This window comes from Eutrigla gurnardus, assembly GCF_963514095.1.
Source record: "Eutrigla gurnardus genome assembly, chromosome: 13".
Classification (NCBI taxonomy): Eukaryota; Metazoa; Chordata; class Actinopteri; order Perciformes; family Triglidae; genus Eutrigla; species Eutrigla gurnardus.
This window is the reverse complement of record NC_139936.1, coordinates 13,980,384-14,001,661: the sequence shown is the minus strand read 5'-3', so window position 1 is coordinate 14,001,661 and position 21,278 is coordinate 13,980,384. Positions and strand designations below refer to the sequence as shown.

Genomic DNA, 21,278 nt, shown 5'->3' with positions numbered 1-21,278 from the left:
AGCTGGTTGTTAAGCCACTGCCCATGTAAACGCAAACTTCCCCCCTCATGAGGCATGACCTCATCTCACTATTCATATCAATATTTAGGCTTAACAACTCCAGATATTGATGAACATTTCATTTCATTTTGAATGTATTGAATTGTTTAAGCCATCGTCAGATTTGTTCTGCTTGCAGATTTGCTGTGTGGTTCCTCATTTAGGAGAAGGTTATGAAGTGCATCTCACGAAGTGCCTTAAACGTGCATTCTCTCCACTGGCCATCAGGAGGCGAAAATAAAATACAAAAAGAAGTCAGATGGCATGGATGTCTATGTGAAAATGACCCTGCTTCGCTAATTTCAAGTCTTCGTCAATACAGCACAATGTTCATTTATTAAATTATGTTAGTAAAATAGACGAGAAACAGGCTATGCTTTATCAGACGCCACAGTGGCCTCCCTATGGTTGCTACCATCGCCAGCGTCGCCACATGGCCTTGCTACCGTCACTACCAATGCAATTAGCTACTAAAATTACTTTGTTTGCAAAAATCCAAGATGAAGTCTTCAGGCTTCGAGGTAGTCCACAGACCAGTGGGTGGCATCACAATGATTCCTTCCATATACAGTCACATCTTCAACACATTTTCACTCCCACCTCGTCAATACTGTTGATCAGTTGCTCTAAGCTTCAAACTACGATGCTCTATTCTGATTCTTATCTGTTTTGGACATGTGTTTGTTTGTGCTGTGTTTGTTTAACCCACGTCCCTTCCCACCGCCCTGTGTGGACTAATCAACAGATATGAAACATTTTCTGGGAACAAGAAATACAATTCAGTTTTATGTGTTCAAATTAAGGTCAAAATTGGTCATAGTGGGTGTTACTTTTACTACACTCAACAAAAATATAAACGCAACACTTTTGTTTTTGCTCCCATTTTTCATGAGATGGACTTAAAGATCTAAAATTAATTCCAGATACACAATATTACCATTTCTCTCAAACATTGTTCACAAATCTGTCTAAATGTGTGATAGTGAGCACTTCTGCTTTGCTGAGATAATCCATCCCACCTCACAGGTGTGCCACATCAAGATGCTGATCTGACATCATGATTAGTGCACAGGTGTACCTTATACTGCCCACAATAAAAGGCCACTCTGAAAGGTGCAGTTTTGTCTCACAGCAAAATGCCACAGAGGCCACAAGCATTGAGGGAGCGTGCAATTGGCATGCTGACAGCAGGAATGTCAACCAGATCTGTTGCTCGTGCATTGAATGTTCATTTCTCCACCATAAGCCGTCTCCAAAGGCGTTTCAGAGAATATGGCAGTACATCCAACCGGCCTCACAACCGCAGACCACGTGTAACCACACCAGCCCAGGACCTCCACATCCAGCAGGTTCACCTCCAAGATCGTCTGAGACCAGCCACTCAGACAGCTGCTGAAACAATTGGTTTGCATAACCAAACAATTTCTGCACAAACTGTCAGAAACCGTCTCAGGGAAGCTCAACTGCATGCTCGTCGTCCTCATCGGGGTCTTGACCTGACTCCAGCTCGTCGCCGTAACAGACTTGAGTGGGCAAATGCTCACATTCGACGGCGTCTGGCACGTTGGAGAGGTGTTCTCTTCACGGATGAATCTCGGTTTACATTGTTCAGGGCAGATGGCAGACAGCGTGTGTGGCGTCGTGTGGGTGAGCGCTTTGCTGATGTCAATGTTGTGGATCGAGTGGCCCATGGTGGTGGTGGGGTTATGGTATGGGCAGGCATCTGTTATGGACGAAGAACACAGGTGCATTTTATTGATGGCATTTTGAATGCACAGAGATACCGTGATGAGATCCTGAGGCCCATTGTTGTGCCATACATCCATGAACATCACCTCATGTTTCAGCAAGATAATGCACGGCCCCATGTTGCAAGGATCTGTACACAATTCTTGGAAGCTGAAAATGTCCCAGTTCTTGCATGGCCAGCATACTCACCGGACATGTCACCCATTGAGCATGTTTGGGATGTGCTTGACCGGCGTATACGACAGCGTGTACCAGTTCCCACTAATATCCAGCAACTTCGCACAGCCATTGAAGAGGAGTGGACCAACATTCCACAGGCCACAATTGACAATCTGATAAACTCTATGCGAAGAAGATGTGTTGCACTGCATGAGGCAAATGGTGGTCACACCAGATACTGACTGGTTCTGAGTCCCCAGACCCCCAATAAAGCAAAAAAAATGCACATTTCAGGGTGGCCTTTTATTGTGGACAGTCTAAGGCACACCTGTGCACTAATCATGATGTCAGATCAGCATCTTGATGTGGCACACCTGTGAGGTGGGATGGATTATCTCAGCAAAGCAGAAGTGCTCACTATCACACATTTAGACTGATTTGTGAACAATGTTTGAGAGAAATGGTAATATTGTGTATCTGGAATGAATTTTAGATCTTTAAGTCCATCTCATGAAAAATGGGAGCAAAAACAAAAGTGTTGCGTTTATATTTTTGTTGAGTGTAATTATTTAGTTTTTCAAAATGTTGTCAAATGTAACATGAATTGGTCTGGCTTTAAAACCCATATGTAACACACATAGCATGAAGAGGTCAAAACATCAGCAACACATATGAAGAACTCCTTTATTGTGTCATTCTGCATCCATATTATTTCTGTATGTTACAAACATTATAGAACAATAGACTGGTTTCTTTGTTTATTTCACATTTTATACACCAAATGCAAATTAAATCACTTTAAATAAGATGTTAAACAAATTCAATACGATAAAAATGCAAGATATCAAAATAAAAGATAACTGTGCAGGAGGCCGTTTGGCTCAACCACAGTGGGAGAGAAACAGAAATGAGATGGGGGGGGGGGGTTAAAATGTTTCTACAAACCTCTCATTGTGTCTCATTGTGTGTTCTACAAACCTCTCATTGTGTCTCATTGTGTGAACACTCAGGAAGACAGAACCAGGAGCCTTTTGTCACTGTGAAGTCTCGCAGTCAACTTTATCAACCCTACAGGAAGAAATATTGTTAATCAATTCTGAATGGTCATTATACAATTTGACATGAGGGCCTAGCGTCAACATTTAGAAATATATATATATATATATATATATATATATATATATATATTATATATAATAGAAAGACGTTGTGTAAAAATAAATACAAATCTAAAAGGATAAATATGTTTGTAATCCAGCAAAACCAAATGACAAAATTTGCAGGGAATCCTGCAGGAGCAAGGACCCCATTGATTGTCACCATTATAGACAATTTATAGAATTGCTATTAAATCATACAATTATATGATGTGCCTTGTATTGCATTAGAATACAAAAATGTTTCAGGTATGAGAATTTATGTAGTCAATGTGTAATCTCAATTGTAAATTTAAAAATATAGTCAGAACTAGCAATAATACATTTACGTACATCTCTTTTAGTAAAATGTCGATGTGGACTTCAAACTATATTTCAAACACGATTGATTGAAATTTACGTCTCTTTTATCTGTTATTCGTCGGCTATTAGACAGGAGACGTCCACGATGACCTCACAGGAACCCCTTTACTTTTTCAGAATACAATATAGGATGCAATTTAAATGATAATGTTCCTTAATTATATTAGGCGGAAAATAATTTATGAAGCCAGGGGCTTTTATAACAGAAAATAATTTCATTGTCAGGAACAACCACAGTTAAAATACCGTATAAAGGATCTACAGTTTTCATATTTTTTCGGTCCCCTTTAGTAATTTTCACAGTCCCTAATTTTGTATATACTTTTCCAGGTCCTTGTCGTATAGGACCATTTAATCTCTTACCTTCTCTTGCATCGTGGGCACACTCTGCCCCAAACAGTCCTCACTACGGCTTTCCTCAGAGCCGGACTCCCCCACATGTACACGGACGGTGTGCACACGGCGTTGAAGCGAGCCATGGTGGCGAACGGATTGGTGGCCTCGTTCCTAAACGTCAGCCCTCCTCCTAACAGCAGTCTAAGGATGATGTTAACAAAAGAGGGGCACCACAACGCCAAGAAGCTTATGACAACAAAAATGATGATTTTCAATGACTCCTTGTTGCTCTCTTTCGCGGCGCTGGGAGGGTCCTTGTCGAGTTGATGCCTGGCAACGACGTACAGTTTGATGGTCATGACCACTTTGGTGAACACGATGAATTGTAGGCTGACAACACTGTAAACATACAGCTGTATTGCTTTGGAAAGCGGCATGACATTTAAAATCATCGACTGACCAAAGGTATGGGCCCAACAATAAAGGTTTGCAGAGATAACCACTCCCCGGGTCACGTAGCGCGTGTACATGAACGGATGACACACGGCGAAATAGCGGTCAAATTGCGCAAATAAAAATGTCACTATGTTGACCCCGAGGAGAGATGGTAACATATTATACGTTCCGTTTCTGGACGGATATATTTCTTTAACATCGAACAGACCGACATAATAGACGGAAAACCCAATCAGTGTGTCACAAATACTCGTGTTCAGCATGAAAATAAACCTGTTTTGGAGGCGGAGGGCTCTGGTGGCCAGGATGGTAATGACTACAGGCCCGGCTACCATCACCGCAGTTGTAGCGAATAAGAGCTGGAAAATAAAGATGAGATAATCCACAGGACTGTCGAAGTCCACCGAGAGAGGTACTCCTCCTCCTGTCTCAGAGCCTGTGGTGTTGGAGGAGAGCATTGTTCCAAACACGCACTTTGAATTTAATATCATTTTATAGCTGCTTGTTAAGCCACTGCCCATGTAAACGCAAACTTCCCCCCTCATGAGGCATGACCTCATCTCACTATTCATATCAATATTTAGGCTTAACAACTCCAGATATTGATGAACATTTAATTTCATTTTGAATGTATTGAATTGTTTAAGCCATCGTCAGATTTGTTCTGCTTGCAGATTCGCTGTGTGGTTCCTCATTTAGGAATTTGCCATATATGCAGCTTATTCTTCATCATCTGACCTCCGGTTATGAAAAGTGCATCTCATGCAGATGTGCCTTAAATGTGCATTCTCTCTACTGGCCATCAGGAGGCGAAAATAAAATACATTGCAAAAAGAAGTCAGATGGCATGGATGTCTATGTGAAAATGACCCTGCTTCGCTAATTTCAAGTCTTCGTCAATACAGCACAATGTTCATTTATCAAATTATGTTAGAGTAAAATAGACGAGAAACAGGCTATGCTTTAGGCCATGGCTGTTGATCAGACGCCACAGTGGCCTCCCTATCATTGCTACCATCACCAGCGTCGCCACATGGCCTTGCTATCGTCACTACCAATGCAATTAGCTACTAAAATTACTTTGTTTGCAAAAATCCAAGATGAAGTCTTCAGGCTTCGAGGTAGTCCACAGAGCAGTGGGTGGCGTCACAATGATTCCTTCCATACTTATATACAGTCACATCTTCAACACATTTTCACTCCCACCTCGTCAATACTGTTGATCAGTTGCTCTAAGCTTCAAACTACGATGCTCTATTCTGATTCTTATCTGTTTTGGACATGTGTTTGTTTGTGCTGTGTTTGTTTAACCCACGTCCCTTCCCACCGCCCTGTGTGGACTAATCAACAGATATGAAACATTTTCTGGGAACAAGAAATACAATTCAGTTTTATGTGTTCACATTGAGGTCAAAATTGGTCATAGTGGGTGTTACTTTTACTACACTCAACAAAAATATAAACGCAACACTTTTGTTTTTGCTCCCATTTTTCATGAGATGGACTTAAAGATCTAAAATTCATTCCAGATACACAATATTACCATTTCTCTCAAACATTGTTCACAAATCTGTCTAAATGTGTGATAGTGAGCACTTCTGCTTTGCTGAGATAATCCATCCCACCTCACAGGTGTGCCACATCAAGATGCTGATCTGACATCATGATTAGTGCACAGGTGTACCTTATACTGCCCACAATAAAAGGCCACTCTGAAAGGTGCAGTTTTGTCTCACAGCAAAATGCCACAGAGGCCACAAGCATTGAGGGAGCGTGCAATTGGCATGCTGACAGCAGGAATGTCAACCAGATCTGTTGCTCGTGCATTGAATGTTCATTTCTCCACCATAAGCCGTCTCCAAAGGCGTTTCAGAGAATATGGCAGTACATCCAACCGGCCTCACAACCGCAGACCACGTGTAACCACACCAGCCCAGGACCTCCACATCCAGCAGGTTCACCTCCAAGATCGTCTGAGACCAGCCACTCAGACAGCTGCTGAAACAATTGGTTTGCATAACCAAACAATTTCTGCACAAACTGTCAGAAACCGTCTCAGGGAAGCTCAACTGCATGCTCGTCGTCCTCATCGGGGTCTTGACCTGACTCCAGCTCGTCGCCGTAACAGACTTGAGTGGGCAAATGCTCACATTCGATGGCGTCTGGCACGTTGGAGAGGTGTTCTCTTCACGGATGAATCTCGGTTTACATTGTTCAGGGCAGATGGCAGACAGCGTGTGTGGCGTCGTGTGGGTGAGCGCTTTGCTGATGTCAATGTTGTGGATCGAGTGGCCCATGGTGGTGGTGGGTTATGGTAAGGGCAGGCATCTGTTATGGACGAAGAACACAGGTGCATTTTATTGATGGCATTTTGAATGCACAGAGATACCGTGATGAGATCCTGAGGCCCATTGTTGTGCCATACATCCATGAACATCACCTCATGTTTCAGCAAGATAATGCACGGCCCCATGTTGCAAGGATCTGTACACAATTCTTGGAAGCTGAAAATGTCCCAGTTCTTGCATGGCCAGCATACTCACCGGACATGTCACCCATTGAGCATGTTTGGGATGTGCTTGACCGGCGTATACGACAGCGTGTACCAGTTCCCACTAATATCCAGCAACTTCGCACAGCCATTGAAGAGGAGTGGACCAACATTCCACAGGCCACAATTGACAATCTGATAAACTCTATGCGAAGAAGATGTGTTGCACTGCATGAGGCAAATGGTGGTCACACCAGATACTGACTGGTTCTGAGTCCCCAGACCCCCAATAAAGCAAAAAAAATGCACATTTCAGGGTGGCCTTTTATTGTGGACAGTCTAAGGCACACCTGTGCACTAATCATGATGTCAGATCAGCATCTTGATGTGGCACACCTGTGAGGTGGGATGGATTATCTCAGCAAAGCAGAAGTGCTCACTATCACACATTTAGACTGATTTGTGAACAATGTTTGAGAGAAATGGTAATATTGTGTATCTGGAATGAATTTTAGATCTTTAAGTCCATCTCATGAAAAATGGGAGCAAAAACAAAAGTGTTGCGTTTATATTTTTGTTGAGTGTAATTATTTAGTTTTTCAAAATGTTGTCAAATGTAACATGAATTGGTCTGGCTTTAAAACCCATATGTAACACACATAGCACGAAGAGGTCAAAACATCAGCAACACATATGAAGAACTCCTTTATTGTGTCATTCTGCATCCATATTATTTCTGTATGTTACAAACATTATAGAACAATAGACTGGTTTCTTTGTTTATTTCACATTTTATACACCAAATGCAAATTAAATCACTTTAAATAAGATGTTAAACAAATTCAATACGATAAAAATGCAAGATATCAAAATAAAAGATAACTGTGCAGGAGGCCGTTTGGCTCAACCACTGTGGGAGAGAAACAGAAATGAGATGGGGGGGGGGGGGGGGGGGTAAAATGTTTCTACAAACCTCTCATTGTGTCTAATTGTGTGTTCTACAAACCTCTCATTGTGTCTCATTGTGTGAACACTCAGGAAGACAGAACCAGGAGCCTTTTGTCACTGTGAAGTCTTGCAGTCAACTTTATCAACCCTACAGGAAGAAATATTGTTAATCAATTCTGAATGGTCATTATACAATTTGACATGAGGGCCTAGCGTCAACATTTAGAAATATATATATATATATATATATATATATATATATATATATATATATATATATTATATATATAATAGAAAGACGTTGTGTAAAAATAAATACAAATCTAAAAGGATAAATATGTTTGTAATCCAGCAAAACCAAATGACAAAATTTGCAGGGAATCCTGCAGGAGCAAGGACCCCATTGATTGTCACCATTATAGACAATTTATAGAATTGCTATTAAATCATACAATTATATGATGTGCCTTGTATTGCATTAGAATACAAAAATGTTTCAGGTATGAGAATTTATGTAGTCAATGTGTAATCTCAATTGTAAATTTAAAAATATATTCAGAACTAGCAATAATACATTTACGTACATCTCTTTTAGTAAAATGTCGATGTGGACTTCAAACTATATTTCAAACACGATTGATTGAAATTTACGTCTCTTTTATCTGTTATTCGTCGGCTATTAGACAGGATCGTCCACGATGACCTCACAGGAACCCCTTTACTTTTTCAGAATACAATATAGGATGCAATTTAAATGATAATGTTCCTTAATTATATTAGGCGGAAAATAATTTATGAAGCCAGGGGCTTTTATAACAGAAAATAATTTCATTGTCAGGAACAACCACAGTTAAAATACCGTATGGGAAAGGATCTACAGTTTTCATATTTTTTCGGTCCCCTTTAGTAATTTTCACAGTCCCTAATTTTGTAGCCTATATACTTTTCCAGGTCCTTGTCGTATAGGACCATTTAATCTCTTACCTTCTCCTGCATCGTGGGCACACTCTGCCCCAAACAGTCCTCACTACGGCTTTCCTCAGAGCCGGACTCCCCCACATGTACACGGACGGTGTGCACAAGGCGTTGAAGCGAGCCATGGTGGCGAACGGATTGGTGGCCTCGTTCCTAAACGTCAGCCCTCCTCCTAACAGCAGTCTAAGGATGATGTTAACAAAAGAGGGGCACCACAACGCCAAGAAGCTTATGACAACAAAAATGATGATTTTCAATGACTCCTTGTTGCTCTCTTTCGCGGCGCTGGGAGGGTCCTTGTCGAGTTGATGCCTGGCAACGACGTACAGTTTGATGGTCATGACCACTTTGGTGAACACGATGAATTGTAGGCTGACAACACTGTAAACATACAGCTGTATTGCTTTGGAAAGCGGCACGACATTTAAAATCATCGACTGACCAAAGGTATGGACCCAACAATAAAGGTTTGCAGAGATAACCACTCCCCGGGTCACGTAGCGCGTGTACACGAACGGATGACACACGGCGAAATAGCGGTCAAATTGCGCAAATAAAAATGTCACTATGTTGACCCCGAGGAGAGATGGTAACATATTATACGTTCCGTTTCTGGACGGATATATTTCTTTAACATCGAACACACCGACATAATAGACGGAAAACCCAATCAGTGTGTCACAAATACTCGTGTTCAGCATGAAAATAAACCTGTTTTGGAGGCGGAGGGCTCTGGTGGCCAGGATGGTAATGACTACAGGCCCGGCTACCATCACCGCAGTTGTAGCGAATAAGAGCTGGAAAATAAAGATGAGATAATCCACAGGACTGTCGAAGTCCACCGAGAGAAGTACTCCTCCTCCTGTCTCAGAGCCTGTGGTGTTGGAGGAGAGCATTGTTCCAAACACGCACTTTGAATTTAATATCATTTTATAGCTGGTTGTTAAGCCACTGCCCATGTAAACGCAAACTTCCCCCCTCATGAGGCATGACCTCATCTCACTATTCATATCAATATTTAGGCTTAACAACTCCAGATATTGATGAACATTTCATTTCATTTTGAATGTATTGAATTGTTTAAGCCATCGTCAGATTTGTTCTGCTTGCAGATTTGCTGTGTGGTTCCTCATTTAGGAATTTGCCATATATGCAGCTTATTCTTCATCATCTGACCTCCGGTTATGAAAAGTGCATCTCATGCAGAAGTGCCTTAAATGTGCATTCTCTCCACTGGCCATCAGGAGGCGAAAATAAAATACATTGCAAAAAGAAGTCAGATGGCATGGATGTCTATGAGAAAATGACCCTGCTTCGCTAATTTCAAGTCTTCGTCAATACAGCACAATGTTCATTTATTAAATAATGTTAGAGTAAAATAGACGAGAAACAGGCTATGCTTTAGGCCGTGGCTGTTGATCAGACGCCACAGTGGCCTCCCTATCATTGCTACCATCGCCAGCGTCACCACATGGCTTTGCTATCGTCACTACCAATGCAATTAGCTACTAAAATTACATTGTTTGCAAAAATCCAAGATGAAGTCTTCAGGCTTCGAGGTAGTCCACAGACCAGTGGGTGGCGTCACAATGATTCCTTCCATACTTATATACAGTCACATTTTCACTCCCACCTCGTCAATACTGTTGATCAGTGGCTCTAAGCTTCAAACTACGATGCTCTATTCTGATTCTTATCTGTTTTGGACATGTTGGACTCTTGTTTGTGCTGTGTTTGTTTAACCCACGTCCCTTCCCACCGCCCTGTGTGGACTAATCAACAGATATGAAACATTTTCTGGAAACAACAAATACAATTCAGTTTTATGTGTTCACATTGAGGTCAAAATTGGTCATAGTGGGTGTTACTTTTACTAATTATTTTGTTTTTTTAAATGTTGTCAAATGTAACATGAATTGGTCTGGTTTTAAAACCCATATGTAACACACATAGCACAAAGAGGTCAAAACATCAGCAACACATATGAAGAACTCCTTTATTGTGTCATTCTGCATCCATATTATTTCTGTATATTACAAACATTATAGAACAATAGACTGGTTTCTTTGTTTATTTCACATTTTATACACCAAATGCAAATTAAATCACTTTAAATAAGATGTTAAACATATTCAATACGATAAAAATGCAAGATATCAAAATAAAAGATAACTGTGCAGGAGGCCGTTTGGCTCACTGTGGGAGAGAGACCGAAATGAGATGGGGGGGTTAAAATGTTTCTACAAACCTCTCATTGTGTCTCATTGTGTGAACACTCAGGAAGACAAAACCAGGAGCCTTTTGTCGCTGTGAAGTCTCGCAGTCAACTTTATCAACCCTATAGGAAGAAATATTGTTAATCAATTCTGAATGGTCATTATACAATTTGACATGAGGGCCTAGCGTCAACATTTAGAAATATATATATATAATATATAATAGAAAGACGTGTAAAAAGTAAATACAAATCTAAAAGGATAAATATGTTTGTAATCCAGCAAAACCAAATGACAAAATTTGCAGGGAATCCTGCAGGAGCACGGACCCCATTGTCATCATTATAGACAATTTATAGAATTGCCATTGAATCATAAAATTATATGATGTGCCTTGTATTGCATTAGAATAAAAAATTTTTTCAGGTTTGAGAATTTATGTAGTCAATGTGTAATCTCAATTGTAAATTTAAAAATATAGTCAGAACTAAACATAACACCAATTTGTTTTCCTTCTTGAAGTTGTAAATAACTAGCAAATACATAAAATGACAGGCTTGGCACACACACACACACAGCTTATATCCCCAACACAGTCAGTAGTTCAGCATATCACACCTGATTACCCATGCAAAAAGTTTCAACTGCCCATCTGAGTCACTCCTATTTTGTCATCGCTCCATCAAAGTTAAAGCCAATTCTGAAAAAGAGGGACATGGGTCATGAGCATTATTCTCTAATACTCTTTCACACACAGAAGTGTTCAACTAACAAGTAGGTGAAACACAAGTAACAGACGGGGTCCATTACATAATATATGTATATAACATGTGAGGGTTAGTAATTCTACTGTGCAACTCCTGATTCCTGTCTCGTTTTCCATTTCATTTTTACTCATGTATCCATCTATTTTGTATTCTACACGTAATTTAACGTGGTTTCATACATGTCTTTTCCTGTTTAACTCATTCTCATTAACATTTTTTATTTTAACTCATTTTTGCAGAAACTTGTCATTTTGTAACGCTGTATAGAGTACGCCATTGTGATTCATTGTCCATTGTCCTCCTTTCTTTCAATACAAATAACTGTCAAAAGAAAAAGACAAAAATACAAGCAACGCGCGGATTGCAGCGGGTCGCAGGCCGCCCCTCACCTCGGCCTCCTGCGGGGACAGACCCGCCGCCACACGGTTCTCCACACGGCCTCCCGCAGCGCCGGGCTTCCCCAGATGTACACGGCCGGGGTCACCAGCGCGTTGAGGCGCGCCATGGTCGCGAACAGGTTGGTGGCTTCGTTCCTGAACCGCAGGCCTTTCCTCGTCAACTGTCTCACAATGATATTGACAAAGGACGGAGACCACAGTGCCAGGAAGCAGATCACCACGAACACGATGATGCGCAGCGACTCCTTCTTGTTGTCTCTCTCCGCACTGGGCGCCTCTCTCACCAGGTGGTGCCTGGCTATGATATACAACTTGACCGTCATCAGCACTTTAACGAGAACTATGATCTGCAGCGTCATTACACCGAACGCGTTTATTTGCGCCGCCTTCGAAATGGGCACCATGTTCTGCACCGTGAGGATGCAGTACGTGTAGATCCAGCAGAACGCGCAGATGCCGATGACGCACGACTTGGTGAAGTAGCGGTTGTAGAAGAACGGGTGGCACACGGCGAAGTAGCGGTCGAATTGGGCGAAGAGGAAGGTCAACACGTTGACCCCCAGGAATGAGGGTAAAATGTAGTAGGTGCCGTTTCTGGAGGGGTAGCCCTCCTGGACGTCGAAGAGGCCGAGGTAGTAGGCGGAGAAGCCGGTGAGAGTGTCGCTGACGCTCGTGTTCAGCATGAAGATGAAACGGTTCTGGCCCCGCAGAGAGCGCGTGCACGATATCCCGAGGACCACCGAGCCGGCGACCAGCACGGCGCTCGTGGCGAACAGAATGTGGAAGACGAAGATGAGAAAGTCGCCCGAAGTGTTGAAATCCACCGACAGGCGGACGGTGGCGTTAAAAAGCATCATGGCACTCCGCCTAAGACGAGCATTTGTCACATTTATATAGAGGCTGGGCAGACGTATGGAACAAACGAGGCCTAATCGCAAGGCGTCCTAGGGGTGTTTGGTAGGCCTAATGGCAAAAACAAACAAACAAGATGATCAGTCACTTGTTTTTGCCTCCTGGGGTTTCCACGACACTTTCTCGGTGGTGTCATTTCATATTGAAGTCTGGGCTCTACAGGGCGACCCAGCTTCCATCAAGTTTGTATCACGTTTGTTCAGTGGCTTCACTTGAAAAGTGAAAACTCAATCAGCTTATAAATCAATGTAACTCTATTTCAGTGATTCACTAATAAGCATAGACATATGGGTCTCAGTCATACATAGCTTGTGTTATTAGCCTATAACACGAACTAATATATCATAACAGAAAACGCTTTTTAAAATACATATTGTCCAAAAAGTTTAAAAAATAGTTCCCAAATAAATAGCCTAAATATTGGACACTTGAAGGCCTTTTTCATTAAATTGTCATTGAATTGTGCAATCATCTGTTCGTTTTTATTACTTAAATGGCGAATTGCTTGTAAGTCATTGAATCATCAATAACTTTCACCCATATCTGACTACAGTCAATGTTAGTTTTCAACCATTAGAGGGAGCAATTATGTAATGTTTCACTATCAGGTCAAAAGTCATACAAAGTTAGATTCTGATGGCAGTGATCACAAATCTTGCATCATCAAACAACTGTGTTTATATTCAGTATGTACAATGTGATAAATCCTAATGTATGAACGTTTTATAAATTGGCCCTCACAGTGACAACGTTTTTTTTAATTTTTTTTTTTATTCACAATTTTTGGGCATCGTCAAATTGAAAACTACACAGTTTATGTTTATATGAGTTAATGAAATTGATTTACCAGGTGAAATCCTAAATATGTTTAAGGATAGAAATGGAAGATCTCCCCTGAGAGGTATTGATGTCAAAACAACCTTCTATTTCAAACTACATTAAAAAGCATGTGTATTTCAGTTTGTGGGGTGATCTTACAGAATGGTTTCAATTGGGAGATCAAACTAAGCCATAGCATTTTACAATTTAAAGTAATGTACTAAAAAACAAAACAATATTTGACCAATATGAGGACAACTGAGTCTGATTACTGGTCAAACGAAATCACATAGATAATTATAGAATTGTACTGTTAATGTATTAAAACTACATACATATTTGTTGATATCATAATATCATATTTTTTATGACATATGATGTAAAGTATGGGGCAAAACGGCAATTCATTTTAAGCAAATAAGCCAAAACAACAAAAAGTAACATTTTAATAAACAAAGCATAATGACATAAAAAAAAATAAAAATAAAAAATAAATAAGTAAACACTTGAGATTACCGTAGTCACAGGAGTTTTAAGGTTCTCTCACCTGTTTGTCACCAGGTTTCACAGGGGTGCTTCAGAACAAGGATATGAGGCAGTGAATTACTTATAGCCTATATATGTATACACTTAAAGACTTGTACTCAGTCGAGAAACTAGTTGACAAATAATATTTTAATTAATGCAAAAATAATGACAGAGTCAAATTAAACATAGCAGATAAACCAACATTTACACCATACCAGATTAAGCCCTGCTGACCCGGAAGTAGTAGCGTTAATAAAGGTCGTGCCAGCGGGCCGTTGGTGCCCAGACGGACAAACCATTTAAAGACGCGACAGCGGACACGGGTAAGACAAACTTATATTGCCCCCTGGTTATTTTGTTGGAAGCCCAAGGATAAACCGGAGAACTCTTCACTTCATATAGTATTGATTCAGGTCACAGGTAAAGTATGGCGGCGCTGGGCTCGGAATGAATGAGCTCAGCAGGATCTCAGTCAGAGCGAGCACGATTTCCGGGTGGTGGTCACATTTTATCTTCTCGGGTCAGTTATCTCTGACGTGAACTTACAGAAATGTTATATGGAACATGTATGGGTGTTGTCCTAGGCGTGTATCTACTCTAGCAAACCTAACTGACAGATCAAAGAGGGCCTTGAAGATTCAACGGGTTCCTGCCTATCAGGTTAAATGTCACACTGTTCTGAGAAAGTGGAAGCAACCAGTAAGTTACATGACTTCAGTGAAACGGTACAAAGCCAATTCTAACACGTATACTACAATTAAACAAATTCTCGAAACACTCGAAATGAAAGCAAAGTGTAGCGTGATTATTTGTAACACGCGGATGTATATGTTAAACGGAAAAGAGATGACCGCTAGTTGAACCATTGTTTAACCGGTGCAGAGTAACGGAGGTGAAATATGATATATGAACCGGAACTTGCATAGAAACACCGCACATTTATACGTAAACACAGTCTATTAATGACGTTGGGGGCTGCTCTTCCAGTCACACTGCTCCTTCTCACTGTCTTCCATTTCTGGATGAATCTGATTTGTGTTTGTATTTCTTTTTAAATAAATACATAAATTAAATAAACGTGAAGCTTGACACTTTTGCTTCAGTGCTTTAGCCACTGACGTTTTCTCAAGCACTTTCAATTCTAAACATATATTTGAATGAAAACCAGTGTATTTGAAAGAGTTAATAATAATAATAACAATGATAATACTGCAATTATCTTAAAGAAAACATGCAGTTTGACCTAACACCACTGAAACATTTGCAGTATTTTGTCTTTAAAACAGACCCTTTACAACTATTACCTATCATAACATAACATAACAATAGTTTGCATGCTAGAAATTAGTATTGGTGCTATCAATCGGCATTAGCTAATAGAATGGCAAGTTCAAAACTGTGAAATCTGGCTAGACTTTGAAGTAGCCTAATGTAGACAAAGCCCCCCATGGTGGCAGGCACTGATGGTTGATGGCTGTTCTGATGGTTTCAACATTTCAAGTCGACAGAAAAGAGTGAAAGGCTTGTGCTATTCTTATGCTGCATTCCTAGGAGCAACACAGGGAAGAGAGCTTACAGGGAACGCAGCTTAATCCTACGCTGCTTATAGAAAATAAAGGTGCTCTGAGTACGCCAAGCACACTTGCCTGTCATTTACCTCTGGGAAGAAATAGGAACTGGTCCACTTTTCTTGTAAAACCCGACACTTTGAGTCATCCTCCACCATTGTTTCCTAAGGCAGTCAGGCTCCTTGATGAACAGCAGCTTGCGATGCTTGACAGGGTTGTATTACGTTGCCTGTTTGTAAGCATGTGGTATAATAACGTATCAGCATAGGGCCTGCTACTCTTATTGGTTCTGACCCAGGGGTCGTGGGCCTATGTCTAGACTGTTTAATAATATGAACTTGTCTTATTACCACTTTTAAACCAATATATTATTCAGTGATGAACTAGCGTTAACATCATCTAACTTAAAGGTTGAGTAGGTAATTTGGAAAAACCACAGATATTTTGACTTTGAACACTGCCAAAGGGTCATTCCGTGTCATTTCATCAAATGCCTCCCACCTGACCATCTCAGAATGTCCTGAAAAAATGCAAGTACAAAGAAACACTTGTTAATAGGACAAATCCAAAATATTAGGTCTCTACTGTCAATAGTTTTCTCATGAAACATCATTGAATGAAGGGTAGTTTAGACGGTTTTTGGCATCATGCTCTGAAAAGCCATTTTTAAACGTCAATATCTGGAAACCTATCTCACCTGTGGCCTTCAAAATTTCTACAGTGTATATCTGTTACTAAACGCCTCCAGACAAGGAATATCAGGGGTGTAGCTCAATGATAACCTAGTATGGTAGGTACTTAAAAAGGGGCTTGTTGAAATAAAGTAGTACATTTGAAGAGTGGCTGAGCTCCCATTTTTGCAGATAAAAGACTTCTATCACTTCTGCCTCTATCTCTGGTGTTAGCTTAAACATTCTACAAAATATGGTTTCTCTCAGATGATTAGTTTCACAGATATTAAGGCTCAAAAATGGAAGTAAACACATCTTTGCCCAACTTCAGAGTCATATTCCAAAAAACTGACAACACGTATCAGGTCCAAACTTACTTTTTTTTAAAGATCATATTCTTGTTAAAATCACATTAAAAAATCAGGAGGGTGTTTTGCCTCAATTTGTCGCAGTGATTTTTTAAAATCCTGATATTGGTGGGGTTTTTGTGGCCGGTTTTGGTACTGCATGTCCTAACAGCCTACTTGTAAACATCACAGCAGGGCAATTCAATTGTGTTTTTTTTTACCATTTACCAAAGACTTACATGTGACTAAATGCTACTGATAAATTTAGCCTTACGAAAACATTAAAATGTAGCACAGTTCTAGTTACAGAGGCAATACGTCCTTGAATGTGAGTTAAACATGGTGAAAGCAGCTTTTAAGGTCTTAAACCATGAACAAACATAGCATAATATTGAAGACTGTACATTTTGTCATACTTTAAGTATATACATTACACAAGCAAATCAAATAATAATAATTAATAATAATATAATCATTAATAATAATTAATTTGAGCATAAAGATTTTACATTACAGTACAAAAGTCTCCAAAGTTTCATATTGAATAACAGTTTGTCTCTATGCTCACTATGAGGGATCACACATTTTTCATCTTTTAGATCCAATTCCTTCGTCACATTCATTAATTTGGCAGTGACTTTACAAATTGTCTAATGTACATCTCTGCTCTGTTGTGCTCATCTTTTTTGATGGCATACATGCACCCAGTTTCTGTAGAGGGAACGTCAATCCTTGCAATTCTATGCTGCAGTGGGACATTGCACGTCTTCTCTTCTTGGCCAGTAGAAACTCTTGTCATGTGGGTGCATGAACTGAACCAATACATCTTCATCTGAAACATCTCTGATACTTCCTATCCACCATTTCTGATCATACACACAACTCACATATTGTATCACAGTGAGCACAGAGACAAACTGTTATTCAATATCAAACTTTGGAGCCTTTTCTACTGTAATGTAAAATCTTTATGCTCAAATTAAGATTATTATTTGATTTGGTTGTATAATTTATATACTTAAAGTATGACAAAATGTACAGTCTTCAATATTATGCTGTTTGTTCATGGTTTAAGACATTAAAAGCTGCTTTCAGCGTGTTCAACTCACATCCAAGGACTTATTGCCTCTACAACTGTGCTACATTTTAATGTTTTTGTGAGGCTAAATTTATCAGTAGTATTTAGTCACATATAAGTCTTTGGTAAATGGTAAAAAACACAATTGAAATGCCCTGCTGTGATGTTTACTTGTAGGATATTAAGACATGCAGTACCAAAACCGGCCACAAAAACCCCACCAATATCAGGATTTTAAAAAATCACTGCGACAAATTGAGGCAAAACACCCTCCTGATTTTTTTATATGATTTTAACAAGAATATGATCTTTCAAAAAAAGTAAGTTTGGACCTGATACGTGTTGTCAGTTTTTTGGAATATGACTCTGAAGTTGGGCAAAGATGTGTTTACTTCCATTTTTGAGCCTTAATATCTGTGAAACTAATCATCTGAGAGAGACCATATTTTGTAGAATGTTTAAGCTAACACCAGAGATAGAGGCAGAAGTGATAGAAGTCTTTTATCTGTAAAAATGGGAGCTCAGCCACTCTTCAAATGTACTACTTTATTTCAACAAGCCACATTTTAAGTACCTACCATACTAGGTTATCATTGAGCTACACCCCTGATATTTCACGTCTGGAGGCTATTAGTAACAGATATACTCAGATAAACAGATAAAATTTTGAAGGCCACAGGTGAGATAGTTTTCCAGATATTGCTGTTTAAAAATGGCTTTTCAGAGTATGAGGCCAAAAACCGTCTAAACTACCCTTCATTCAATGATGTTTCATGAGAAAACTATTGACAGTAGAGACCTAATATTTTGGATTTGTCCTATTAACAAGTGTGTCTTTGTACTTGAATTTTTTCAGGACATTCTGAGATGGTCAGGTGGGAAGATTTTCAGAAATTTGATGAAATGACACGGAACGACCCCAAAACCAAAAAGTCCCGTCCCCTTCATTCAGACCTCTGTTCAAAGCCTCTCCCCCAGAACGCCAAACAGTGCTGGAGATTGGCAGTGTGTGCAATTAGGGAGTAAATATTGACAGACATATGGCTGTCCAATTATTTTGTAGTCACTGCCACAGATGACATTTTGTAAATGTTTTTATGTCAGAGCATTTTATGTATTGATGGCTATTGGTGGTATGTTATGAGGATTTAGTAATATATAGTAAAGTAATATAACAAAGTGTTCCTGAATAGAATGGCCTACTCTGCCTTTAACAGTAATCTAAATACATCCGTTACTGTAATTTCCCCACAATAACCACAATAACAGTGAATACCGTCTGAACTCTTGGAAAACCCCTTTAGCCCAATGCAGTTGAGACATGCTAGCACAATTAGCATTAGCATCCCAATATTTTTAGCCCTTAGCTTCCAAACACTATTTACTAACGTTAACATTTCCCTATTTCAACCATACTTCACACCGTTTATTACCAAACATGTAACTCCGTTCATTCATCAAACTGACTTTGGCTCAGACAGAATGATACAGGATTCAGGATACAGGATTCAATGTATAATATTGAATGTCTCTGCATGTTACAGCTGTGAACTAAGACTGTTGGGTTTCTGTAAATGGTCAGTTTATTATGAAATTCAGAACTCACTCTATGTAGGGCCTACTGTACCTGCAATACAGGTAAGTGACAAAGTAATGATAACAGGCACAGGAAGGTTAGTGAGATAAGATGATGGGAAAGTCCTCCTATTAAAATTCATAGTTTACTATTGTACTTTTAATGGCTGAAAAGTGACTCAGTAAACCTTACTTTGGGAGCCTCAACTGTAATAACCACTTTATCAAAGAATTCTAAGAATAAAGAAAATGTTAACATTGTATCGTGTAATTATAGTATTTCTTAAGCGGATGTCTTCTAATAAATGTTTCTAATGCCTCTAATAAAGCTTGCATGTGGCTGTAGGGCCATCAAAGTCAAAGTGCTTTGGGTTTAGAGAGGTCAGAAAATGTTAACAGAAGTGTAGCATACATGCAGTAGAAAAAGAAAGGTGATTCATAATAAACTGGTATTTTAGTTGCAATAACGGACATAGAAGTGAGGCTTCACAGAAGGCACGTGAAGGCCTCGCGTGATGCTGCTGTCCTCAGACCCAGAGGCAATGAAGTCAGGATTGTGTCTAATTAACGAATGGATCTTATTATATGTAAGGACTAATAGGCCACCAGGTGTTTGCTGACTTGTTGTCCTTGCCAACTCGACATAAATACGAGGTGAGAGACAACCCCCCCTCAGCTGCGCAGTCCCACAGCTGCACCGAAGCCCCGCACCGCTGTCTCACACGCAGCGTTGCTGTCCGCCCCGATGAGCAACAGCAGCCAGGGTCTGCATCCCGTGCTGCCCCTCACGAGCTTCGGCAACGTGCTCATGTTCCTCTTCAGCGTCCTCCTGGCCGCCGCCGTCGTTTTCCTCAACGTGTCCGTGTCGCTCTCCATCCTGCTGAGCACGGCGCTGCGCAGCGAGAACCGCTTCATGTACATGCTGAGCACCTGCCTCAGCGACACCTGCACCGGCGTGTCCTACTATTACGTCGGCGTGCTCGACGTGCAGGATAACTTCGACTCCCCCACGAGAACGTACTACGTCGTCCACACGTTCCTGGGCCTGTCATACATGGCCGTCCTGGCCGCGCAGGCGGACAGGTACCACGCGGTGGTCTCGCCTTATAAGTACTCCCAGCGCATGACCCGGAACAGGACCCTGCTGGTCATCTTCGCCTACTGGGTGTACGCGTTCGTCATCGTGGCCGCCAATAACCTGGTCACGGTCGGGATGGCCAAAGCCATCACGAGCTTGGGTTCGTTTGTGGGCAACATATTCACGGTGATCATAATGATAGGGCTGAATATTCGACTGTTCATGATCGCCAGGTTCCAGCTGGGGAGGGAGCCAGCATCCGAGGAGAGAGACAGCAAGCGCTCCTCGGTGTACCTCATCCTGGTGGTCGCTGTGTTTTTCTTAGCGGCGTGGCTCCCCCTGTTCTGTCACGTTGTCGTGTGTAATTTCTTTGGTTTCCCGTGTCATGCGTTTAAGAATGAAGGCACCGACCCGCTGCGCATTTTGCCCCGAGTCAACGCCGCCCTGACGCCCATCCTGTACATCCGAGGGTGCGCTGCTCTCAGAGCGACGCTGCTCACCAGAGTATGGAGAGCCTGCTGTAAGAGGAGGTGAGAGGGGGGCGGCGCGGTGTCGGCGCCTCGGTGGTTATCCAAATCTCCGATTTCCAAAGGTTATGCGCAATGATCACACACGAGCCCAGAATAATGTTATTGGCTGCAGAAAGAT

The 21,278-nt window shown here is 40.8% G+C and overlaps 4 protein-coding genes across 4 annotated transcripts; 1 reads left to right on the top strand and 3 right to left on the bottom strand.

The window, feature by feature from the left end:
• Window positions 1–3,826: 3,826 nt before the first annotated feature.
• On the bottom strand, window positions 3,827–4,717 carry LOC311023098 (uncharacterized protein; the record flags this gene model as incomplete). The annotated part of the gene is made up of 1 exon (XM_084024765.1): window positions 3,827–4,717. One exon carries the CDS (start codon window positions 4,715–4,717, stop codon window positions 3,827–3,829), a length of 891 nt encoding a protein of 296 aa, XP_083880891.1.
• Window positions 4,718–8,678: 3,961 nt separating this feature from the next.
• On the bottom strand, window positions 8,679–9,569 carry LOC311023121 (uncharacterized protein; the record flags this gene model as incomplete). Its single annotated transcript, XM_084024787.1, has 1 exon — window positions 8,679–9,569. One exon carries the CDS (start codon window positions 9,567–9,569, stop codon window positions 8,679–8,681), a length of 891 nt encoding a protein of 296 aa, XP_083880913.1.
• A 2,472-nt stretch (window positions 9,570–12,041) lies between these two features.
• On the bottom strand, window positions 12,042–12,911 carry LOC311022742 (uncharacterized protein; the record flags this gene model as incomplete). Its single annotated transcript, XM_084024266.1, has 1 exon — window positions 12,042–12,911. The coding sequence occupies one exon, from the start codon at window positions 12,909–12,911 to the stop codon at window positions 12,042–12,044; it is 870 nt and encodes a 289-aa protein (XP_083880392.1).
• A 7,164-nt stretch (window positions 12,912–20,075) lies between these two features.
• Window positions 20,076–21,278, top strand: LOC311023219 (adenosine receptor A1). Its single transcript, XM_084024923.1, has one exon. The coding sequence runs from the start codon at window positions 20,298–20,300 to the stop codon at window positions 21,162–21,164; it is 867 nt and encodes a 288-aa protein (XP_083881049.1). The 5' UTR covers window positions 20,076–20,297; the 3' UTR covers window positions 21,165–21,278.

Coding starts and splice junctions, on each gene's coding strand:
- LOC311023219 (XM_084024923.1), top strand. CDS start 20,298: ATGAGCAACAGCAGCCAGGGTCTGCATCCCGTGCTGCCCCTCACGAGC.